The sequence below is a fragment of the Podarcis liolepis genome (assembly GCF_965112155.1).
Source record: "Podarcis liolepis genome assembly, chromosome: 4".
Lineage (NCBI taxonomy): Eukaryota > Metazoa > Chordata > Lepidosauria > Squamata > Lacertidae > Podarcis > Podarcis liolepis.
In genome coordinates this window covers 78,575,948-78,602,572 of record NC_139558.1, presented here as the reverse complement: position 1 = coordinate 78,602,572, position 26,625 = coordinate 78,575,948, and the positions used below count along the sequence as shown (strand labels likewise).

General features: G+C 41.7%; 1 protein-coding gene across 7 annotated transcripts in view; it reads left to right on the top strand.

Annotated features, from left to right (window-relative positions):
• NBEA (neurobeachin) overlaps nt 1-26,625 on the top strand; it is a 356,767-nt gene that overhangs the window by 179,768 nt on the left and 150,374 nt on the right. For 6 of the 7 annotated variants that reach the window (XM_083498846.1, XM_083498847.1, XM_083498848.1 and 3 more), the window contains one exon: nt 9,139-9,282. In XM_083498846.1, the coding sequence (XP_083354972.1) occupies nt 9,139-9,282 (144 nt within the window). Of the gene's footprint in view, nt 1-9,138; nt 9,283-25,139; nt 25,285-26,625 lie in introns of those variants that run through there. The other variant, XM_083498845.1, reaches the window with a different exon arrangement.

Below are 26,625 nucleotides of genomic sequence, written 5' to 3'. Positions count from 1 at the left end.
ACCATTTATTATATGATGTCACAGCAGAAAAAGTCCTACTCCTCATAATTTCCAAAGGTGGTGACAGACCAGGGCTTTCTCCAAAGATCTAGAAGGGTGGGGGAAATGGTATGTATGGAAGCAGATAGTCACTGGGAATTAAAGATGGTTGATATGGAGGCTTGAAGCAAAGAATAGGGCATGGCACTGTCTTGATCTGTTGTATGGATCTGTTTGGGGTAGGGGGATAAGAATGACCAGCTTCAAGCTGAATCCATGCTGTTTAGCTATAGAACTTAGTGCCTAGTTTAAAGGAGCATAAATCCATACCACCCAGCATCCTATGCATATGTTCCTATTTGTGAAGAGAAATTGGTTGTGCACACATGGATTTCCATTGCAAACAGAATGTCGCGATCTCTCTTTGATTTCAACTTATCATTTGCTCATGCCTTTTTAGTCTTGTGACTTACAATTTGAATTAGGAATGTTCATAAAAGAATGCTACAAGATAAAGTGGGGGGAAATAACTGCTTTGATAATCATTCCTTCTAAAATGGCTAAGCATTCCCATCTGTGCATGTGTACTACAGTTTCTTACTAGTGAATCATGCATTTTTTCCCCCTACCAGGGGAAAAAGCTACTTTCATTTTCGGTGTCTTTTGAAAATAATATTTTCAAATGTAACGGTGCACAAAGCATAACACGTAGCATAACATTCTTTGTTCATTTTTATGCTGAGCTTTTACTTCTATATAAGTACAAGATGAGAATATATTTCTGGAACTTTTATGGAGTGGCATCCACTTCATGGACAGAGATTATGTAGATACTAATCTAGATATTACAGTGACGAGCTCTTTTAAAATGTGTATTCAGTGGTAAAGGGCTTCCAGATGTCATCAAATAACTCTTCTCTGTTCTTCAGTCTAAATGTGATGATCTCAGAGGAAGCAATGTAAGACAGGCATGTAAACCATTCCGTTTTACTTAAAGAGCATTGTCTTCCCCAGATTTTCTTCCTTTTTCTTTCTTTCTTTCTTTCTTTCTTTCTTTTTTTGCTGCTTTTGGTTCATTTATCAACAAACTTTTCCATTTTCACCCTGCATCTTTGCTATCCAAAATTTATTTCATTGCATTGATGCATGTTCATATTTTTTAGTACAGTACACATTTGTTAATAATTTCCCATGCACAGTGTGTCTTGTTTTGAGGTTGCTGTTCTCTTGTGAGAATATTGCGCTTTACAAGCACAGTCCTGTGAATGTGGGGAAATGCCCCAAAATGTTCATTAATTGACTGCTATGATTTTTATGTGGACTGCTGCTGTTCAGGTGTGATAGGTACCTGTTGGGTTTTTCTTTTGACAAGATAGCTATGTGCGCCACAGTGTCCCATTCTGCCACCATTTTGTGAGATATATATTTTTTAAATTGCTTTGGAGACTTTTGCTTTGTTATGTGGTGAATGACCTTGTGAGTCAAGTATAGAATATTTTGTCTACTCTTAGAATTTCCCCTCTAAAGATAAAATCATTTATACTCATTTATACTCTTGCGACTGCCAATTTAAATACAGAATCAAAATTTATACATGAAGCTTTTCAGGGGTTTCGTCTCCAATCCTGTGAATGAATTCCGTTACTACCCTGGACTTAGCAGCAACCCTTCAGATTCATTCTACAATTTCATTGTTTTCAATGAAGGAAACCCATGTTGTATTTAATTCTCAAGTGGCAAGAAGCATTGATGGGGGGCAGTTTAATTATCAGGTTTGGAACCTTAGTTTTGTTTAGCTTTTGCTTGTTAGATTTTAATCAAAAACCCTACTAGAAGATTCTATACTTATCATTTATGTGTAACCTCTAAGGCAAGTTTTATTATATTCTATTTCAAAATAATTACCTACCTTCTCTTAAGAGTATTCTTACATTATCTTGCACTTCCATAGTATACAATCACATTACAAGTGTTCAAGTCATATTGCAAATTCAAGAACATATTTTGGCTTTTTTAATTGCATTTTTTCTCTTGGTCTATTTTATAAATATCTTTCCTATCAATAAAAGTTATCTTTTATATAAATATAAAATATATCTTCTTTTAAAAATATGTTTTTGAACTAGTATTAGAAGGTAGGTAGGGTGTATTTTGAAAAGCAAATTGTGAAAACGCATTGCATGGCTTTTGAAAGTCAGTACACTCTATTAGCAAATCTGTCAATATAAAAAGTGCATTCCATTTCCACCTCTTGCTCTAATAACCTTTTCTATGTTACTCACAGGCAGTTCACATAATCAGAGTATATTGTCAGCTTACTGGAGTTGGGGAAGCATGAAATGAAAATCACGTTAATATTGATCCAATTCTTTCTTGCAAGTGTCCTTGATGTCCTTTGCTACTGAGCAGTAGCTATTTGTTATATTTGGGAAAATAACTCAGTTATGACTATTCTTTGTAAACTGTATTCAAGCATAATTATTATTAATGTAGTTTTTGCTACTTGTCATTATTTTCTCATTTTCAATATTTTGTAATATAAGATCATTAAATCACAAGTAATCACCTCCTTATTTGCTAGCCTTTGCTATATAATGAATGTCTGCAACTTAAGACATTATGTTAACTAATGAAAGGTATGTAAAATATGGGTTAAATTATCTGGACATATCCCTTATGAGATTTTCATTGACAAATGCTGCTTACAAGGTCAGATGTCATTGCTCTGTTCCACCATTACAGTACTGAATTTTCTTAAGTACAACACCTCTCAAAATGAAAATAACTACCAGTGTCTGGCATGTTTATTGGAAACCAGGGCAAAAAATGAATTCTCCTCCTAATTAGTAGAATCAAATATTTCCTATTAGAATTGTTGATTGTGCTCTAAATCTATTTGTTTTTAACTTTAGATTGTGCGTATATCCTTTCTGTAGTTTATTTTTTATACAGAGCTTAGAAAATCTAAGTGCCCAGTAATTGTATTCTTTTTATTTCAAATATACGTTACCTGCTATTTCTCCTCTTAATCCTTTTCTCCCTAGGTTTTTTGTTTGTTTGTTTTTTAAAGAATTCTTTTTCAACTCTGGAAAATTATGGAACTCTTAACAATTCATTAAGAGATGAGATTCTGTTGAGGGATTTTATGCTTATGGGCATAATTCCTGTATGAATTATTATTACTACTATTATACTTTATTTTGTTATTTCTTCCTATGAATATCTTGACATAATTTCACAATAAATTAAAAGTATATTTAAAACAGTTACATATATGCAAACAATTAAAAAAACCCTGTATAAAAACAATTAATTATATATATATATATATAATTTGAATTTCAAATCCAATGCAGTTAGCAACTGATAATGGCGGCAATATACGACTGCAGTGAATATTCGAACCACTACGTTTTGCACCAACTGCAGCTTCTGAGTCAGCCTCAAGGGCAGTCTCACTCAGAGCACATTATGGTAATCTAATTTGGAGGTTACCAGCAAATGGATGGCATTTGTCAGGCTATCCTAGCCCAAAAATGGCTGTAGCTGTCCTACCAGCCAAAGTTGGTAAAAGGAACTACCCACTGAAGTCTCTAGTGTTAGTGATCTAGGAGACTATGAACCTGTTCCAGTAGTTCAGTAAACATTCAGGTAAGACTTTCAGCAAGACAAAATGGTAGGCAAGATTCAAGTAGGCCTCTGGTGAGGCAAGGCAAAGCCGATATTCAAGCAACAAAACATTAGTTTTGGGGAGGCTGTACAGCTACTGCACTAGCTGAGAGCCAGTGTGGTGTAGTGGTTAAGAGCGGTGGACTCATAATCTGGTGAACCGGGTTCGCTTCCCCGCTCCCCCACATGCAGCTGCTGGGTGACCTTGGGCCAGTCACACTTCTCTGAAGTCTCTCAGCCTCACTCACCTCACAGAGTGTTTGTTGTGGGGGAGGGAAGGGAACGGAGATTGTGAGCCGCTTAGAGACTCCTTTAGGATAGTGATAAAGCGGAATATCAAATCCAAACTACTCTTCTTCTTCTTCTTCTTCTTCTTCTTCTTCTTCTTCGTTGCTCAGACTGGAAGCCAAACCAAACCAGGATTCTCAACTGGGCTTACACACTGCAGTACACATTCTGGCCATTATTAGGGAGGTGCTATACAGCAATAACCAGTCCAGCAGTTTCTTGGTTTGTGACCTGCCCTGATTCTTCCAAAACATTGCCCTGAGCCCTGCTGCTAGATCTGCAAGTTAGTGCCTGCTGGGACTTTGCAGTCTCATGATTGCATCTTTTTAATGGTTTACCACCTGACACAGTTTTACTTTTACAATATTAAACAAGGAAGACATGCCAAATGTGTACGTTTTCTTGCTCTCATTTCATATCTCAGGTAATGAATTCCAATGCGCTACCCATTGCGCCACAGAGCCGCAAATACCTCAGGTAATGAAATGTGTTACCTCTTAAGAGTCAATTCATTAGTACCCTTGACTATAAACTGAAACAGGGACGTTATGCTAAAAAGCAACACAGGCTAAGATACTTTAATAAGAAATAAGAAACGTCGTATAAGTGTCCAAGAGAGTAGAACTTCACAAAAACATCTTTATTCTGTAAAAGATTTTTTAAATTAAATGCAGCATTTTATTGTGAAGCAGACAGACTTTAGTTATGTCAAAACACTCTTTTAGGAGCCACATAAAGCTGTAAAAGACGGTATATGAAAAGGCATTCTTTAAGAAAAGAAATCACCATCCCATGAAGCTGATTTCCAGATGTTTGGAAACATTAGAATTTCCTGTCAGTACATTTAGGTAACACTAAAATGAGTTAACTTTCCATTCTGCCAGCCCTCTTCAAAGATGAAAGAGAACTCTCTGCATAAATTGCCTTATCTATAATTCACTGAAGTAAGCTGTGGAATGAACTCTGAAAGACGCAGGACTCTCCCTTGGCTTGTATCATGGCCTCTAAGCAAACTTTACTTTTATTTCCACTCTATTTTTAAAATGAAATTAGTGACCTTAAAAGTTGAATGGATGTTAATGAGTGATGATGTTGAGTGGTTTGTTTGAACTGAGTTATGTGCTTGTTTGAATTTTGTATTTGTATTTGGGGTTTTTTGGGGTTGTTTTTTTGTTTTGTTTTTTGCTTCTGCTTCTCAGAAAGTCTACCCATGTCTGAAATCAGCCACGTTATGAGTCTACATTTATTCAAGTAGCCTTGAACTGACTTCTTGTAAGCATGGACACAGCAGGTTATCTTTGAAGCTTAGCTTGCATACCTAGTACCAGCTGTGACCTGAAGAATCCAAATGAGAATTTACAAGTTTAAATGAAATTTGAGAGGAAAATATGGATGTTATCAAAATAAATGTTGACATGCCAAATACCGTTTTCAAAAGGCTCTCTGTCATTGTATTTCATGCTTCTTGCTGTTTCATTGTACTTTAAAGAGAGAAAATATTCTTTATAATGAGTGCACTCCTTATTCCACTGAATCAGAGGCCCCATTCCCTTTGATTTGATGGAATCTGGATTAATGCAGGTCTGTATCTTGGTCTATCTGCTCATAATATATACTGGTCTCAGGTGATTCCTTGAGTAGAATTTGTGTTTCATTGAAAAGGATTAAACTTTTCAACTCTTAACTGCAATTTCATACACCCTTTAAAAAGAAAAGAGTAGTGCTCACATTTCCCTTGCTAAACACAAAGGAGGCCACCTATATGTTATTTACTAGATGGCATCTTCCACCGAGCAGACTGAGCCATTTACATTAGAGCTGTTCAAATTTGCCTTGACAGAGCTGTGGTCAGGTTTGAATGTATCTCTATACATAGTATAGTCCAAAAATGCCCCAAACTATTAAAATTCTGAAGGGAGATTCTGGCTCATATCAAAAGTGATATACCATTCTTTTTGATCCATGGATAGGGCTCTTCAGTGTCTTTGTTTCAGAGATAATTCATTGACTCAGTTACCCAGTTACTTACTGCAGCTAAATTTCAGACAGCACAGGCATAGAAATGTATCAATACCTCCCAAATTAGAAACTGGTATGAAGAACTGTGGGATCTACTTGTCACAGGTAAAATTTAGTCTCGGATCAAGAGTGTGGCCAACCTATTTAATAAAAACCTTTTGGGGGGAATATTATCTCACTCATGTTTTGCAGAAGACTAATGATACTGAACCCTATTTAATATATCTTAGAAAAAATGGTATGTTTAAGACTAACATGGTTTGCACCACTCCTCATATATTTGTCCTTTATTTTTCTCATTTCCTCAGACATTATATTCTGAGTTATAGTGTAGAATGATATTTCCCATCCTTTACTTCTATTTCTTTTATTCAAGATTTCAACATTTGTTTCTTCTGTGGTTATTTACTTAGTGGTTTTCCACAAATAAAATGTTAGTAAAACAAGAGACTAGTAAATTCCAATTCCTTTATCATGCCATAGAACTTTTAGCTAGATTCTACTCAGAGTAGACCTAGCTTAGTGATGTTCATTAATTTCAATAGGTCTAGTTTGAGTAAAACTTAGCTGAATACCATCCTTCATTTTTAATTGTGGTTTTGGTAGCATCACAAGTGCTCTGTCAGATGTAAGCATCTTAGGAAAACATTTATTATTTCAACCATTTAAATTATGCACTTACAACCAAAAAACAAAGCCAGAGCTGCTTTATTCTGCACTAGGCCCATATACTTACTTGTCAATATACTAGAGAAAGTGATTTGTAGATTTTTATCCAGTTCAGGTTTCAAACAGGAAACCAGTGTCCTTACGTAAGGTCCTAAATACAGGTACACAGGTCAAAGTTTTAAGGCTAGAATAAACTGCAAGGAACCTGGCATCTGTAATCATTTAGGTGAACCAAACAGAGAGTAAAAATCAGTATGAGGGACCTGCTTTTCTCCTCTTTTGCATATTCCTTGCAGTGCAAATATAACCATGCCAATTCAGGAGTAAGTCCTGTTGCATTCAGTGGGGCATACCCTTAGGTAAGGAAACGGGGGGGGGGACACCCCAGTTTGTGCATTGTCACGTATGTGTACAAAAGAAACCTCGTGAGCTTGTAGCCCATGGTTTGGATCCAAAGAACCACACAACAGGTTCTACAGGTCTAAGGGACTTCAGTGCTTGTGTCCCTCAAACAATAACTCCTGTTTCTCATAGCAGCTTTTGAAACAAAGGATACTCGCAAAAGCACTTTGTAATATAACCTAGAGACTGGATTCTCATACTATCAACAGGGTTGCATTCTGGATTATCACCTTGTCTTACGAATCATAGTGAAAGGACAAAAAAATCCAGGATAATCAAGAAAAACATTTTTAGCCATTTTCCTGGGTCTTTTCTCGTAGCTTCCTAATCTTCAGATACTATCTTTGTCGAAGCTGGCAGCTTGTAAAAGCTACAAGGAAGAGATTTTTAAATTGCTTTCATATTTTTACCTCTAATGAAACATGTTAAATAAGCATACTTAAGTTGCTGTCCTGACCCCATGATGGTACTGTCTTTAGAATGAGTTTAGGATGGTACGTAGGCCCCTCTTCACTAGCAGGGCAGGACTCTGCCATGGCAGAAGAACCAAGCAGTGCCGTAGCAGACAGAAAGCTACTGACACTTCTTCTCCCACTGCTGATAGAAGACCCCACTCCTGAAGACCTCAAATGTGGCATGTCAGGGCGGAATGGCAGAGCCTTTGTGTGTATGAGATCCAAAGCTCCACAAATCTCCTGAGGACCCCAGATGGTGCAGCAAAAAAGGAAAGATTCCCTCTCTCACTCACACACCTCTTCTGCCTTGGCTGGCTGCAGCTGACTGGGCTTTGGAATCTGCCACTCTGCAGCTCCCCAGTCCTTGATAGATTGCACTGTCTAGATGTTTCCCTGGTATTTGTATTATTTTAGAATAAATAAAATTATTTTTATTATATTTTAGAAATGCTAACAATACGAAGTACATTTGGTGCCAAATGCATATTTGCAATCTTGCCAGTGTACTTCTATAGAGAAATTAGAAATAATCAGCTTGTATCTTTTCTTTTGAGATCCTTTAAGGAAACAAAAAACCTTCAGGAGTATGCAATTAGAACATCTGTGACAGATCTGTTTTTAACATATTTCGTACTTCAGAATCCAAGGAAGTCTGGTGGTCTGTGGAACTTGCTTGTTAATTTCTTGATGAATGGGTACTGAGGCCAAGAAGTGCACTCAGTACGGCATGTCTTCCGAAGATAGATTATCTCAAATAAATTCTATTCCCAATCAATTTTTGATTTGTTAGGTGTTAAACCACTTCTTTGTAAGGGCAGTGTTTATAAGCCTTGTAATGAGACAGCCTTCTGAGACATTACCTCTTCTTTCTGTAATTTTGATAAATGGAACTCTAATTCATAAAGGATACAGTGATTGAAGGGCAACTTTCGGTCTCCTACACTTTCATTTAGATAAATGCCTGGTATATTGTGGCAAACTGAGGTATACTCAACTGAGTGATAAATTTAAAGAACAGCCAAGCCAACAAGCTTCTATCAAACCAAAGCAGGCTAGTTTTATATGTCCTTCAGATAAATGTATGTTTAATATTGTAAAACAAAACTGATTTCAGAAAGATTTGTCTACATCATTAATCAGCACATTTGCCACATTCACCTGCGTGTCTAGTACAGTACCTTTCTGCTACAATGCATTGTCAGATTGATGTGAGAGGATTACTGCCAGCAATGACAAGCTAGTTAAAAACAAGTTGGAGCCCAGCCTTCTGTTTTGAAGTTTACTACCATGCCTTTGTTCTCTAAGAGCACACATCCCCATGCATTAAAAGTTCTGGAAAGGCTGTTTTGAAGTGTATTTTTGATCATTGATATTTGCATCAGTGGACAGATTCCATCTGTTTAGGGTTGCCATATTTCAAAAAGTAAAATTCCTGACACTCGAAGTTGTTGTTTAGCTTTTTTTAGGAAGACCCCAAAATTGTTGAGCTTTTTGGAGCTGTTTTCACTGCTTTTTCGATCGCATCCGAAAACCAGGGCATGTCAGGAATTTTCCTGACATATGGCAAGCCTAATTTGCTTTGTATTGGAAAACAGGTTGTTGAGACTGATCTAAAGACCTAACAGAATTCTAAAATGTTTGCAACCTTTTTTTATAGGCACTGAGGAAGATGTCGTGAAGTCAAAGAAAACCTTCCGAAGCCAAGCTGTTGTCAATCAGAATGCTGAAACTGAGCTCATGCTGGAAGGAGATGATGATGCTGTCAGCTTACTCCAAGAGAAGGAGATTGACAATCTTGCAGGTAAAAATCTTTTTTAAAAAAAGTTTGATGTAAATAAATGATATAAAATTGAACTGGTTTTCTAAACTTTGCCAACTGTGTCCTGTATTGGCATCTGTGTGAAATAGTGAGCCTTGTTGTTTTGGAAGCACTTGGTACAGATTGCAGAAGTTCCCCACTGTTTTCATCTAATTTATCCTCACAACTTTATAAAATACTGGTTAGTCAAAGATCTGATGAACTTGGGTGACTCATGTCCAAATCAATCATGCCGTCTGTCATAATACACTGATAAAAAAAGATTGAACTGTGTTTTAGAAAGTATATTTTGAGTGCAGTAAATTAGATGTATTAAAGGATTTTTATTGTGAAAATGTAACAAAAGGGAAAATAAGATGTATCAGCCTGACCAGTTATGTTTAGAAGTATTCCCACCCTTGTGAACATTTTATTCAGGCAGTGGGGGGTGATTTTCAAAACTTTACCCATTTGGATTACAAGATTAGAAAACAAACCCCATGCCTGGGTTTGAATGACAAGACAAGCCAGATCATGGCTTGTTTCCTGACAGCAGAGCAGGACCAGGACAAGCATATAACGCCTATGATTTCACTGGCGTGCACTATCACACTGCTTGTTTGCCTTAAATCATACTTTATTTTAACTATGGTTTAATGTGAGATGCAGACCAGGTCCCTGCCAGTGAAGAGAGTTACAGGCTTATAGCAATCTGCTGTATATATAGATCAGACAACATTTTCCAGGGCTTCAGACTAAGCATGTTTTGGTAAATAATAAGTATCATTTGTTCACAAATGCAGTTGTAATCAGAGTCCAGCTCCAGCACAGCAATTGGTCCTAACATAAATAAAATGATTGCTGAAACAATAAATGTCATTAAGATCCTCTTAACATAAAAGCAGTTAATTCTGGGGCATTAATGGTAGCTTCAACACTTGAAATGAGAAGTGGTGGTGAATCTCTTCCTGGAGAAAAGTATGGTTTAACAGATACCCCATACTTCTCTGTCACCTGTCTTGCATTCAGTGTAATTACTCCTTCCCATTTCCCCATACCAGTTAATCTAGACAAGTTTTAGGTTAACTCACATTTTCTCCTAAAGTTCAATAGGCTGAAGGAAGCAGAAGGTGCTTGGCAGTTGTTAGAGATCAAAAGGAAACTTTCAGCTAGGCTTCGGATTCAAAGGGAAAACCTTTGTACCTATGTTTTACAGCAGACAGGTTTTAGTCTTGTGAATTCTGGTGGGTGTGCTGCAGGGGCAAGGGGGGAACTATGCACATTCTGTGAAAAATGACTTCACATTTTCAGGGTTGTTCTGACAGTTTAATATGATATGGAATAACAAAGTAGCTTATTGTAGCACAGATGGAACAATATTAGATAACTGAACTGCTAAGTATTTATTCCATAATTAATTTGTATAAATATAGGCATGATACCTTAAGTATCAGACTACTAGATTTACCACTTTATGAAGATACACTTTCAAAATCTGACCAAAAACAAACAAATGATGCGCAGTTGTTCATGCCAAATTTCATTATTCCAGAAAATACTATGTAAAATTACGTTTTGTCACTTTTGAAATTGTAGTGAGGGATTGGGGTTATTCAACATGATATTTGTTAAGAAATGCCCACTTGTTCTGAAGAAAACCAATGTGATAGAAGACTACACAAAATAGCATTCCTAACTAATGCAAAATCTACATACATTGGTTACATTTAATTTAACTGAAGTCTCGGTCCTGTTTCAGTGAATACAGCAGTAGCATAATTTATAGCGTTATGTAAAAGAGAGAGCCAGAGTTCCCCAAAACCTTCATTTGGGTAAATGCCACAAAACACCCAGCCGGTACTTCTAATCAATTTCTCATCTGTCTTCTCATTCCTACCTACTATTTTTGCAGCCCTTCCTACTGTCCTTTCTCCCTGCACAGCTATTGCAGCTACCTTTTTTTCCTTCCTGCCCAACAATTACTGATCATGTGTATATACCTTTTACCCATACCTATGGTGAAGCCTTACAGTTTGTGCTGTAGTTGCCTAACTCACAGGCTCCCATGTTGCTACTCTGCATTTGACACAGGAAAAGAGAAGGGCCATACCTCTACAGCACATGTACACTGAGATTTCTGGTCATTTTCAAGTTTCACAGCTTGACTACTTTTTGTGTAAAACTAAAGTACATAGGAATGCTTTAATTTTCTTTAGTGTTAGAATCATGTGTGGCTGAAATCTTATTACGGTTAAATAGTGTTTAACATCTGATAAATGTTCTTAAGGTTTTAAGAACAACAATAATGTAGCCACCTAATGAACTGCAGTCAACTTTATATAAAAAACTTTGTATTTCATCGCCTTATTTCATAATAATAAATATTTCATAATTTTCTGTTTCAATTTTAGCTCCTAAATTTCTTCCCAGACTGTTCATTTCAAGAGGCAAGTTGCTTATTGATAAATCACTTGATAAAAATCAATAACTAGTAGTACTTTTTGGTGTCTAAAACTATGAATCAGCAGCATCTCAGTTTGCACAATTGTAGCGAATTGATTATTATTAACTTGTCTATCTGATCCGTTTATTTTTCTATGTCATAAATGTTTAAAACATGATTTTCATTAATTTTCTGAATAACAATTCTACTAACTTGTAGTTTAGAAGTATGCTCCTAGCATTCTGTGTTCATTTACTGACAGATAGTGTAAAGATAATAAGAGTTGGTTTGAACGTGGGGCTGAATATTGAATAATCAGTAACTTCTATAACAAGTGTGATCTGTAAAGCACTGCTTTATTTCTGAACACCAGAGATCTGGACTCCAACCCTTGATGGTGATTCAGAAATAGTAAACAAGGCCATCCACTAAATTTACAGGGATCTATGAAGCTGTCTTACACTGTATTAGACCACTGGCCTTTTTAGCTCACCACTATGCAAATGGGTTCTGCTTCTTCCAAGTCCCAGGCAGGGGTGGTTCTTCTGCCACCTGAAATCCTTTTCAGTGGAAGCAGTAGGGATTGAAGCTGGGACCTTCTGCATGCAGAGCATAGGCTCTACACAGGAGTTCCTGGTATTTCTTAAAAAGCGGGAGCGTTACAAGTCCCACTCTGCTGAGCCAGGCCTACTACTTTTCCTCTTGGTTCCATCTGTGGCTCCCAACCCAGCTCTCTCATGAAAGTATCTCCTATCAACTATGATATGTGAGCAAGCCTACATGTTCTGAGGCAGTATTCCTGATTCTGGAGACAAGCCACAGGGGAATACTGTTGGCTTGTTCCTTTTTTGTAAGATTCCCAGGGGACATCTGACTGGCCACTGTTGGAAAGAGAGTGCTGGACAAAAGATGGAGACAAACAATTCTCAAGACCACACACCAAATACAAATCAGAGGTGAGGTCTGAGCCCCAAACATCCCCTCTCCAAATTATTTCCCCTTCTAAAAACGACTCCTCTTGACTGATTTGCTGCAATGCCATTGAATGCCATGCTCTGAATTGCTCCCCCTGATCCAACTTCTCATGTTTAAAAAAGGCCAGAGGGAAAAACAAATTCAGGCAGCCTCACACAGCAGTATTGCACACATTATTTCTTCCCTGGAAAGATTTCTTTTTCCTTTTTAGAATATGCTGCTGCAGATGTTATGACTGCTAGCTTAGAAGGCTTTTAAAAATGATAAGATCAATTTGTGGAAGATTAGTTATGAACAACTATTGTCTGTGACAGCTAAATGGAAAGTTCGTGTTCAGGGGCAGTGTACCTCTGACTATCAGGTGCTAGAGGAAAATGGGGGAAAGCTATCATCTTTGAGTTTCCAGGGAAATCTGGCTGGCCCATGTACTTCCCAAGTGTCTCCAATAATTCATGCCCCCAGATGCCCCCAGTTAACGCTTTCCTCTGCTGCCCATCCCCCCAAAGAAAACTTCCCATTTTTCCGAACCATAAGCTCTGTCTCCCCAAGTCTTTTTTCCTGGTCTCCATTTTTTCTTGTTCTGTTCAGAATAAGTTGGCAGGAGGATCTCTTCCCATCAGTCTTCTCCTGTCGTAACAATTCTGTTTTCTCCTCCAGATAGGAGAATGAAGGTGTGAAATTTTAAAATGGTCAGCTGCTGTCCAATAAGCAAGTCTGCACCACTGCCCAGGTAGCAAACCTGCCCTTTTCACTCATCCCCCTTCCCAGTGCCACAGCACAAGTGCCCATGAAATACTTTGGACTAATTTATAGGAGCCAGCAGAGAGTATATTCATTTTATACCGCTGTGTTGGCATACTAGTGCCAGAGGGTACACCCACTCTGAGCTTTAAAAGCAAAACCCTAAGTTTAAAATTATGTCAGTTGCACACATGTGCTTAGATATTTTAAGGATTCCCCCCTCTTTTCCAAAATGGTAGGTGACTGTGTGCTATGCAGACTGAATAAGAAACTCTGCACTTGCACTAAGTGCACCCAGTGATTCTGGGTTCTGTAATATTATTTTGTTTTTTTAAATCCATAAATTGACTGTGAACTCTTCTTCGGCTAGGGAAAAGTCTAATGGTTGATTTACTGGGAAATACCGTAATAAAGAAAGAAAAACATTTAGTAACTATTCAGGTGTATGATACTTGCTGTAGAAAGCTGCAACATTGTAATTATCCTATGCAAATTGCTTTCTTGGTTCTCTGGTACCTTGGCATGTTGGCCCTTTTCCAAGCTTGTTTGTAGCACTCATTAAGATGTGGCACAAACACCTCCCATCTTGCAGTGGCATTGCATCCCTGCCTTTGTCTATTCCACCCCAGGCTCATCACAGGTGTCTGACACCTATTAGCTCCCTTGCCCCTTGTGTGCACCTAGGTATTGCCACCACAAAAGGTAAGTGTCTCATTAGTCATTCACTTAGCTTCTCCTATCCTCCTCTTTGGGTGCTGGGTGGCATTTTTTCAGAGGGCTCATCTTTCCCACTCTGTTGCCTGCTATCCAGGTGGCTGACAGTTTTGAGAGGTGGCAAGTAAAGCAGAGCTCTGTGTCTTCTGCATCCGTGTCTAGCTCTTACCTCTAGCCTCAACAGAGCTCCTGTTTTAGAGAAACTATAGCTCACTGCTGCGCAGCCAAAGAGAAAGTGGGACAGTAGTGTGGTGTGCCAGGTTATATCTGAGGTTTCTGTCTCGTTTCTTAGCAGAGAGAGAGGAGTGAGGGATGGATGTTATCCATCTCTATCTGATTCCAGCTCCCTCCTGTCTTTCTGGCTTCCAGCTTGAAGGCAGGACAGAACTGCAGGAACAGCTGGCTTAGCACACTGCTGTGGGGACTGTCCATCCTGAAGGCAGATGGAGGAATTGGGGGAGGCAAGCAGAGCAAGAAATAGGTGATTCCTCCTTGGATAATTACTTAAATGGCTATGCATATTTACATGATTGAAATATTTGTTTGGTTTTTTTGTTTGAAGATTTGTGGATTTTTAAATTTCCCTCTGGACAAGCTTCAGCAATTTTTAGCAACACAGATTTAGATGTAGAGATGTGGCCCATGTGCCCACTAGGGCTTTCCTGGCACTTTCCTGCTTCAGCCCTTGCACTTCTTAAAAGTCGATCCTGAAGACTGGAGAGCCCTCTAGTTCAGGGTAGGGCAGGGAACAGCAAGGTTTATCTTGCCTAGGCCGGATCGGTCCAATGGAGATCCCTCCGTGGGCTGGATTGTGCGCATGTGTGAGCACCCACAATTTTCAGCGCATGCGCAGATTATATTTTCAGCACTGCGGAAGCAAGTCCCCACTCCACACTGCACTGGTTTAATGCAGCGCACGAGCAGGCAGCTTGGTTCGGGATGTGGGCTGGTCAAACGGCCTCCGCGGGCCACTTCCGGCCTATGGGCCTTAGTTTGCTGACCCCTGGTGTAGGGCTATTTGAAAATGTTCTGTTTGAAACAACTCAGAAAACATCAACTAAGCTATCATTCCAGCCTCTCCTTCCCCCTACCAACACAACTCCATTCGTTGAAAATGAGCCCAAATGAAAAACATCTGGAAGTTCGCCATTTTCCCCAAACCGAGGGCAGTATTCAACTAAACAGTTTCACTAGCTCATTGACATTTAGTTCCCTGTTCTGAGGCATCACTCACCTCCAGAGCAGATTTAGGGTGTGCACGGGGAGAAGAGAGGGTGAGGAAGTTCGGTCGGGCCACTAAAAGTCTTTATGCTGGCAGAACTGTTCAGTTGCGGCAACCACTGAAAATACTTTTATACGTGACTTTGTGTTGACTGGGTGGAAGCATAGCATAGGATGCAAGAGTGAAGTCTTGGCTGCTTATGGACAGTGACTGAATCAGGTGGAGGCTAGTGCAGAATCACTTCAATTTGTCTCGTTATTTGGGGTACACACAGAGCCAATGGACATCCCTACAACTTGTACACCCATGAGCCCTTCTTATGTGTAATGATGCATCTATTTTGTACTCTGATACTAACATCCGCATTAAAATATATTGAAATGTTCCTTAGAGGCAAAAATGGCAGAAATTAAATAATAAAGGCAAACTTACGAAGAGGTTCTGTGAAAATATAGTATAAAGAATAGAAAGACAGGTGCTTTTGTTCTATTTCAGGATGTTTTATAATGAGAATACACACACACACACACACACACACACACACACACACACACACAGATACTATGTTTTCATCATGTTTATTCAGTCACTATTTTATGTGACTAAGACTGAACTAACAATAGTTCAAATGTATGAATTGGTATATTCGTTTTAAAATTTAGAAGTGTTCATGATTTAGAAGATGGTGGCTAACTAATTCACCACCATCACTTTAATGGTAAAAGCTAAAATTTCTGTCCCTTTCAGATATGATATTCTGATTGGAGGTAAGGGGTCTTTACTTAAGAGTACAATCCTATGCATTTCTACACAGAAGTAAGTCTCACAGAGTTCACTGGGGTTTATCCCCACAAGATCGCAGCCTTAGTACCATACAGCAGATGTGAAATTACCTTTCAAATGCACCGCTTCATTTAGGGCTGCTTCAAGTGACAGTAGTACCTTTATCATCTGCAACCCCGTAGGCAGCCATGAGTGTAAGTTCTAAAGCAGAATACAGAAATTTGATTGGCAGGCAAGCTGCATTTTTTCTGGCCCAGCCTTAGCTCATCTATCATCACTTACCAAAAACGTAATAAGGATATTTTTCACTCATGTTCCTGTAAAACGTTGAGAGAAGAAAAGAACAAATCTAGACTCTTATAGGAAACTCTTTATCCAAAATGGTCACAGTTTCTGTGCCAGATGCAGATGATTAAAAGTAGTTCTTGGCCATTGCTGATACATGATCACCTGGCATCAGATGAGAGGGGCTTTTAACTTTGTCCACAACCATGTTAAATCCATGTGAACTGTTAGTTTTTAGCACAGTTCAAAAGCATTGTTTCAACTTTATCTGCACTAGAAAGGAAGAACCAACATTTTTCAGAGTGTCATGGGGCAAAACTATAGTGTATGTTGGCTCTGCAGTACGATTTAAGTTGTTTTAATGAGCAAATAACTATATGAGCTTGCTGTAGGGGAGAAAAATACCCAGAGTTTACTAAAATAAGCACAACTCAGTAGATGCCTTCAAGTATATATAGCAAAAGTATGTCCCAATGTCTGCAGCAATATTGAGAGGAAATACTTTCTCTGTAAACATACGCAATATGTGTAAGTGTGAAGAAATAACAGGCTCCTAAATTTATATGCAAGTTACCCTTGAAATCTAGACTATGCATACACCATGTGGTAGATTTCCCCCTTTAATGCTAAATAGTCTTTTTTTGCACTTTTGCACAGTTAATTTTATTGTGTACATCACTGATAAATTCATTTTTGAAGCTGTTTGTTGGCCAGTTTTTCAGGAACAGAGTTGCTGGAATTCTTTAGTTTTTGCTTTTGATACAGATGGGTGGAAATACGTTCTTGAAAACTTAAATTTCACCAGTTATGCAGCCAAAAGTCAAATTCCACTTGATCTTTATATTAAAGAACAAAAATAGTAAAACTGTGGTGTGTTACATATTCTTAGAATTTCTGCATGAGCTTAGAGTTCATTGTTTTCTATAACCGTTACTTTACAGACTACATGTTAGTGAATATTACTTATTTTATTTGTTGACTATTTTTCTTTAAATAATACTGTTCACACAGCAAGGGAATTCTCCAGCATCTAACTGGCTTATGTTCTGCATTTTTACTTTGTTTTGTAAACTATCCATAGCTTTACAAACTATACTGAGGAACAATTAATTTCATTTGATGCATTTGATAAAACATAGTTCCAAGAAATTCTCCCAAATAGGTACATAACAGTAGCAAAAATAAAAACAAAGTGCAGGATCGAGACCATGGACATAGCGTCTTCACACACAGAGTATTCCCAAAGGCTCAGTAGAGTCCTGTCTCTCCATTCTCACTCTCTCCCTCACATACTGGGACAATGCAAATATGGAATTAATGGTCTGTGCACACCTCCCTTATCCCATCCAACCATTCCTTTTGCCCCGATACATGTTTCTCATGCTGAGTAACATTGACAGAAAACAAAGTGCCAGATGGGGATATAGGAGGCAGACATGCTCCTTTGATTCCCCTTACTATCCCATTTGTGCATTTGTGTTCACACCTGTATTTCTGTATACAGCTCGGAGCCTATGGCAGTCTTCTCTATGTGAACACTACATGTGCAGTGGACAGATTGTTCCCTGTGTGTCTACATCTTGTAGAAGAATATGCTGTTAGGCTTTTATACAAGTACATTGAAACTGTCTTTACATTCTCCCACCCTTCTAATTCTTGCCATTTTACAATTTAGTAAGCCTAGAACCTTGCTGGTTGTATATATAGATTTTCAAAATGACTTACAGCGTAATCCTAAACTATGCCCTGCACAGGAGTGAAATCTTATTCAGTGGGGCTTACTCCCAGTTAAGTGTGATTACAACTGGAGCCATAAAAAGTTTATTCTAAACTAAATAGCACCTTGATCTTAAAGTTACTGATTTAGAAGCAAATCCTATTGCTTCTAGTTAACAACAGTGCTTGATGTGGTTTGGTGGTCCACCAGTAGGTATCCCATCTGAAAATGGACCATAAGTTCTATACCTTGTCATTTTGGGGCAAACGTCTTCACATCTGGGTTGTTTCTGAAAATTATTTTGTTCTTCAGCTGTCTTCTTTTTAGTCTTGAACAATTTTTAAATGCCAATTATAGTAATCTGGGGAAATTGACTATTTCAGGTTGACTATTTTTTAGAGACAAAATTTGATCTTGCATCCTAAGTTCATTAATACTTTGGAAATTTATTGTTCTTCTGAAAACATTCCTTTTCAGGGCCAACTTATTTTTGTTCTTTTGTTTTAGTTAAAAGAAGCATTAGATTCTAAAGTGCCTAAATTATTTTAACTTTATAAAAAAAATCCTTATTACCTATTTATTAAATGATTTGATACTGCACTGGAACATAGCAGCTTGTTAAAAAAAGCAAAACCGTACAAAACCATACTGGTGGATTAATATGTGTAAAGCCATCTGCAGAATTTAATTGCAATAGCACCAAGAGGTCCGGTACTATTTAGTTGCTTTATTAGCTATTTTATGCTTTAAATGCCTTCACTGAAATTAGAAACACTGTTCTGGCAGCTACATAAAATTGGGGCTAATGATTAACAGGAAAAGGGAGTGATCCAGTAAGCATTACTTCTGTGCAACCTGCGTTTCCATTTATTCGCAGCAGGACTTGAGCAGTAGCACTCCCAATGCACATCCTGTTGAGCACTGTAGAGAAAGTGCTCCCGTCTTTAGCAGAACAAATCCTGTCTTTGTTTTCCCGGAAGTAATTCCCAATGAGTTCGGTGGGTCTTGTGCCCCGAACTGCTGCCTTAGGCTACAATCCATACCTGGCAATGCACACCAGGAATTCAGTGGGGCTCATGTCGAAGAACTCCCTCGTGGCTTCTGCTCTTTAAGCTGTGTGAGCTTGTACAATTTAGTTTGCATCGACCGACCTTCATTAGAAGTCTTCCAACAAGCCAAACGAAATTCAGAAGGTGTTGCCTCCTGAATCTATACCAGACTCTTTCTTCTCTGTGACTCTTGCGTGTGTTTTGCTTAAAAGATGTCTAAAGGTCAATCTCGCCGTTTCTTTCTGGAGACACGGCGTGCGTGTTCCCCAGGCGTCACTCGCCCCGGGGCCCTTTGGCTGCGCGCAGCGGACTCTGTGCGCCCTGGCGCCTCTCCGCCGCTCGGCCTGCCGCTTCTTCGGCTGGGCTGCTGGGGACGCCCAAGCGGGGATCCTCCGTCCAAGCCCCGACTCGGCGGCTCGCCGCCCTTTGTTCTTCCGTCCGCCGAGGGACAACAAAGCGGACGGGCCTCCCTGGACCAGTCACGGCCGCCGGGGCCGAGCGGGCGCAGGTGGGAGCATCTGCAGCTCCGCGGCGCGATTTGGCACGGTCCCGGTGGACATGGAAAGAGGCTCCTGGCTCCGCAGGGGCAGCGCTCAAGCTTGTGCCGATAAGTGAGTGGGGGTGGCGGGATCTCACTTCTTTCCCCTGCTGTTTTGGACTTGGGAGTGTGGCGCTTCCCCCCTCCCAAAGGGGTGGAATTGGTTGGATCGGCAGCGCCTGGCGCGCTCTCCATCCAGTCCATGCCCGGTGCGCCGCGTTATTGTTTTGGGGAGCCGTTTGGGAAGCGGAGCCAATGCCGCGCTGCTATCTCGGGGCCATAGGGAGAAGCTGCACTATTTTGATTACGCCTGGTGTAAACATTTTAATGTCGGATCCTTAAAATCCAGAGCCTCTCCCAAAGGGGATTAGAACATAATCCTCTCGCTCTATAGCTGGAGTGGATTAATTTCGTATTCTCTCAGTGGCGGGTTTGCTCCCTGAAGGCTCGAACAAAAAGACTCCGCGCTCCTTAAATGTGCCGTGGTATTGGGACTTGTAATTGGAGATTTCCAAAGGACAAGTGTAAAAATGACACACTATTAAGAAGGAGCGTTTCATTCGGTGCCTTTTCAGCGGGCGGGCGGGAGGGGGGCGCTTCAGAGGCTCCGAGTGAAATATGTGAAATGTTACACTCAGGTTATGATGTGGGGGAGGGGCGCCAAGTGCCTTTGGATCCCTGTCCTTTTGCTAACCTCACCCAGAAGGCCCAGTCCATCCCGCTATAATGCCAAGGGGCAACTGGGAAGGGGGCATCTGCCCCCTCCTCACTTGCGCTGTCCCTCCGCATGTCCAGCAGAGATTGTCCTCCCCTGCTCGGAGAGCGCGCAGGTAGAGGCTGCTTGACCTTTGAGCAGTCGCCCATCCCTTTGCCTGGCAGCTTGTGCACTGGACGCGTTCCCGGATCCTATGATCTCCTCCTGCAGGCCCTGGGCGAGGAGCCCCTTTTTGAAGGGGCTGGAGAAGCAGCCACCGTTCCAATGCCAATCCTACATGCTGGACCCTGGCAACACGCCCTCTGCCTTATTACAGACTGCCTAAGTTGGGAGAGAGTGCGCTACACCACGGGTAGGACATATTTGCGAAGCAGTAGCGGAAATTCCTAGCTAAGCCTAAGCCTGACTTCTCCTCTTCCTGTGTGCTAAACCCAGCAGGCTAACTCAAGTGGTGGCGGCGAGGCGAAATTCGACCAGGGAGTGCTTTTTAAAATACACTCCAATGAAGCAGTCCAATTACGTAAAGTTTATTCAAGACAGTTATAAAAGCAAATTAAGAGGGAGGTCATCAGTTGGTGTGATGAAGACAACAAAACAGTTTCTGGCTAATCAGTCTAGTGCAATCTAGTTTAGCCATGTCATTTGCATCCTCTCTCCTTGCTCACCCTGAGAAAAGTGAAGTCTTCTTGGATATCTATTGACTATGCCATTAACCCTTTCGTTTCAGGAGAGGGGGTTGAGTTCTCCTATAGGAATAAAGAGACCAGTGCACCTCTGCACATAAGGCAAAGGTTGCAATTTTCACAGTCTTGGCTCCAGAGATGAGATTCACATAATCAGGTACAGTATTGTTTGAGAGGATAGGCTATCAGTACTGGGAATACCCTAGAAAGGTGAAAATCAAGAAGGATGCAGATTGTGGATTTAAGAAATCTTGGAAGGACATAATCTGAGAAATCTCTTGATATGCCTTATAGTTATTCCAGCCAAATAGATACGGGGTTCTTAAAAGTGTGCAGGTTTGTAGAAAACATTGGTTATAAATCTAGGGTGGCCAACCTGGTAACATTCAGATGTTGCTGCACTTCAACTCCCATCAGCCCCAGCCACAAGTCCAGTGGCCAGGAATCATGGGAGCTGTAGTCTAACCATATCTTGAACTTACCTCTAAGTGATAAGCAAATGTTCATTTGCTCTTACTGCTGAGTATATTGTTCATCATTGTACTTTTTTCAAGCACTGAATTAAAAGCCTGATTTTTTTTATTGTTTAATTGTATTGTTTTGTGGGCTCACTATTAGATGCCACTATCTGGACTAGTCCAGAGGTGTCTAGAGCACCATCTGCTCCTGTTTACTTGGATGAGTTTAAATTGTTGCAGCCTGATGTTGACAGACCTCTTGGAAGAGGGTCTGGCTGATTACTTGTCCTTTCAACTCTTGCCCCTTGTGATGTATGAGAGTTAACCTGAAGGGTTTAACAGCATAGGTCCAGGGAGTGGTGAATGCCATGTTGCAGAAGGATGGGGTACCATTGGCTTTTAAAGATATAGTGTTGTGTCCTCTCCTTCAGAGGACCTTCCTGGACTTAGAACTGTTGAATAACTATTGCCCAATTGCTAACAATCCCTTTTAGGCATGATGCTCAAGATTTTTGTGTCAGTTCAACTTACAGGTGTGCTTGGAAGAAGTGGATTAGTCTGGGTTCAGGCCCCGTTATGGCACCAAAGCTGCCATGGTTGTCCTAGTGCTACCTTGTAGGCATTTGATACTGCACACCATAGCTTGGAGCAGTTTCATGAATTGGAAATGGAGCCCCATCTGCACTAAACTGCTGTTGTTTCACTCCTACCTTCATGCTTCCAGAGACTTATCAATGTTGAACTATAACTTGACATCATAGGAGTTTGGTGACCCACAGGGATCACTCTCGGCCCTCATGTTATTCAACATATGCGAAGCTGTTGGAGGATGTCATCAGGGGAGTTGGAGTGAGGTATCAGATGATGACCTTGAACTCTATGTCACTTTACCACCTGAATCAGAAAATGCAGTTCAGGTGCTTGATGTGGACCAATAAATTGAAATTTGATTCCAGACAAAATGGAGATGTAGTGTGTTGCAGGCTCTCACCTGTGGAAAGTGAGTAAACAACCTGTTCAGTTTGGAGTGGCACTGCCCTAGAAATAACAGGTTTGAAGCTTTAAAATGCTCCTAGACCAAACGCTGCCAGTGGAAGCTGGCTTTAGTAACTAGGAATACTTATTTTTGGACAGAGGTGGTCTGGCTATAGTGCTCTGGTAACCGCAGGGCTGGACTACAGTACTGCATTATACATGAAGCCTGCATTATACATGAACCCTTGAAGACTGTTCCAAAGCTACAGCAGTTGCAAAATGCAGCAGCCAGGGGGCTGGTAAGAATTCCTAGTTAGCCACAAATTACAGGAGTTCAGAGCATGGTTTCCCTAGTCGTTTTGTGTATTGTGGAATGAATCCCATCTGTAAATTGGGATAGTTTGACTAACTGAGAAGTTGGTGTTCCGTGTCATTTTTCCAGAATATCATTTACAGCCCTGAAGAGGTATTGGAACTTGTTTTCTGAGCAGGTTTTGTGGCTTAATGCATGAAACCCATCTAGCTATGTGTGACTGGTGGATTTGGATGATTAGGCGAGCTCAGAAGTTAGCATTCCAGAGCATTTACTCTGTTTATGACCCAGAGCAGGTAGTTCTGTGGAATATTTTTGTGGTTTATATTATATATGTGACTTGTGAATGTGACAGATCTAGTTAGCTCTGAAGTTGTTGTGCCCTGGCCATTCCTCTCTTACAGATGGGTTCTGGTTGTGAAGGGGTTAATACATAATATCTGACAGGTTTCCATTCTAAAATATTACCTCTAACTCAGCTTCCCGGTTTGGGCATTCCACCATGTACCATAGGAAAGGGACCATAAACCAACAGTAAGGAAAGTATCAGTCGGTAGAGCATGAGACTCTTAATCTCAGGGTTGTGGGTTTGAGTCCCATGTTGGGCAAAATATTCCTGCATCCCAGGGGACTGGGCTAGACGACTCCGTGGTCCCTTCCAACTTTACAATTCCATGATTCTATGTGGATTTCCCTTACTGGACTCTTCCCCACCACCCCACCCAGCAAGAGAGGGCCAAGCAAGCAAGTGGAATGGTGGTTGCTCTTGCCACCTCTCCCTGGGTGGCTCTTCAGGGCCCAGTCCCCACTCTCCAGCAGACCCGGGGGGGGGGATGAGTTGAGAGAGGTACAGATGTTCTTGCGAAGGGCACCCACCATCTTTCATTGCACTTTCTTCAAGTGCCCCCACTGGGCCAGATAAGAGATTGTCAGTGATCAAAGTGAGGAAGCAGCTCCTTGTAGTCACCACTCAGTCACCCACTTTTTGTTGGGGAGCAGGAAGCAGCTGCCTTCTGCTTTGGGGGGGGGGGCAGAAGCAATGGGCTGGCGAAGCCCCAAAGCAAGGGGTGGTGGCTGGGTAAAAGGACCGGCACTTAACAGACCACCCCCAGGCCCAGAATGCTGACTCTGCTTTCCATCTCTGATACTTCCTCGCTGGGATAGTATCAAGGCTTGCTTACTTACATGGGTTTTGATAATGAAATAATCAGGAATATTCATGCTGCTAAGTAACCCCCCCCCCACCGCTTTCTTCCCTTTAGCGAAAAAAAAAGTTAATAGAAACATCCAGGGACGCGGACTTAGAAAAAATATTGGGGGGGGGGGGGCCGGGAAAGCTCATGAATAATAAATAAGCTCATGAATATGCAAATAAAGTGGCTCCGGCCCTAAATAGGGCAAGCCACGCCCCCCCAGCCAGCCGATTGGCTGGCTGGGAGGTGTGGCCAGTCGGGATTCCCCTGTTCTCGCGGGATTTCCGGCAGTGCCTCCGATTAGGGCGCGCGGCTGGCTGGCTGGCGAAGGAGCAGGTGAGGAGGAGGCGGGGGACGGCGGCGGCGCTCTGCTGGAAGGGCGCCCGCCCGAGATTATTGGGGGGGCTGAGCCCCCCAAAAAATTTTTTTGAGGGGGCTCGAGCCCCCTCAAGCCCCATGGAGTCGGCGCCTATGGAAACATCTTGTGATCCTTCGAAACGCCGCTGGTTTGAGTGGTAGCTGTTTTTGCCTAGTTCAGGCTCGTATAGGATTCACAAGGTCGTTTGTTCAGAGCGCTTGGAAGTGTGAGGGGTTCCTCGCAGGCCTTTTGCTCTGAAATCTCCGCGATGCACTTATTTCCAGCAGCCATTCTGAAAATTAAACCCGGCTCGCCACTGTCATTCTCCCTTGTGCACCCACGCCCCGCACACAAAAGATTTAGGCATTCTCTCTCTCTCTCTCTCTGAAGAAAAAGATTTCTTGCTATAGTCTCTGGCCTCCTGACCGCGAACTACCAGCCACTTCCTTTTTATTTTGCCCATATAACAAGCGGGGAGCCGGGAGGTAATTGGGTTAACTACCTGATCTTCCTTCTGGGAGCGCGCAAGGCCCACTAAACGCCTTCTTATCATGATCGACTATCACGCGGCTCCCCAACTGCATCATCTTTAAGGGACTTTTTTTATTTTCTCGCCGAGGCCTGTAAAGCCCCGGCGCTCGGAAGGGTTAAAGGCAGACGGGGGCGGGGAGAGGAGAGGGGCCGGGGTGGCGATCGCAGAGGGGAGGAGAGAAGCAGCAGCAGCAGGGCCCAGGAGCTGCTGCTGCTGCTGCCTGGAGAGCTCGGCCTGCCATTACGCACAAAGGCGAGGGGCCTGGGGAATCGAAACCCAAATCCACTTGTAATCGCACGAGAGAATCGCGCGTAATTACTCGAGCGACCGAGATTAAGATTGATGAGCCTTTAAAGCGCCGTTTCGGATCGATCCGCTGCCCTAAGCAGGAGCCCCGCCGGCCAGGAGGGCGGCCCGCTTGCCGGCCTGCTTGCTTCCTCGCTCGCCGAGCGCCACTGGCGCTGTCCGGCCGGAGGGGGAGGCGGCAGGGAGGACGGAGCAAGGGCGATGCCCAAGCCCCGCGCGTATGGTCCGCATCAGCTGACCGGGGTGAAGAGGCCAGGCTGGCCTATTAGGCGCGGGGAAAACAAGAAAATGAACGAAAATAGAGTTTGTCTCCATATTATCCAGCCCCTGGTGGGCTGGCTTGAGAGCTGTCAGAGGCGGGAAGCCGAGCGTTGCCTAGGGCTGGGTGGAGAGGAGGGAAGGAGGCGATGCTTGGAAGGGAGGGAAGTTAGCGCTGAAATGAGGCCTGCCACGCTCTCCGTCAGGCCGAGAGACGGGCTGAGCTCGGGCTAAGTGGCGGGTAGGATGGGGAACTTCCAGCGGGATCCGTAGAGGCAGGAGACGGGGCTCTGGAGAAGGGCAGAGCTTGGCAGCGCAAATGGTGGTCGGACCGAGCGCCAGCCAGTCAGCCCCTACCTCAGCTGCCTTCCCCACAGAAAAGAAGCCGGGGAAAGGCTGTTGGAGAGACACCAGAAACCAAATCCGACCGAGCACATCATTTCACACACACACACACACACGGAATTAACAGTCTCAGCACCTAAAAGAAAAAACAACAGTACCAGCAGCCAGATAATACTATGCCTTATTACTTCCCAGTTTCTAAAATGTGGCATCAGTGTATTGCATTTCGTGTTATTCGAATAGATGTTTCGGTTTATTTATCCGTAGGACTGTCTTGGCTCAATATCCCATTATCCCATGCATTTATTTTTATGCGATCTGCATAGATCTCGAGATGGAATTTCCAATAAGTTAGTTTAGGATCCGGATGGGAAGTCTCCTTAGAGTCAATGTAATAACGGTCCGCAAACAGCCTTATGGCACCTTAAATGTTAACACATTTATTATGGCATACGCTTGTCAGGCCATAAGATGCCTGGTTCCTATTACTGGTCCTCCTGCTCTGAGGAGCCCCACGGCGCTTGGCTTTAAGGTTGCCGTCGCCAGGACTCTAACTAGGCAGCCTGACCCGCCTAATACAGCCGGATTTGCCTCCCGAGGAAACCTGCAGAGGATTGCGTTGCACAGTACTAGAAATGCCCAAATAATTTCGGGGTTTTCTTGCAGGTTTGAGCTACGATTCTGTGCACATTTACTTGGGAGTAAACCCCGATGAATTCTGTAGAATATACTTGCGTGTAAGC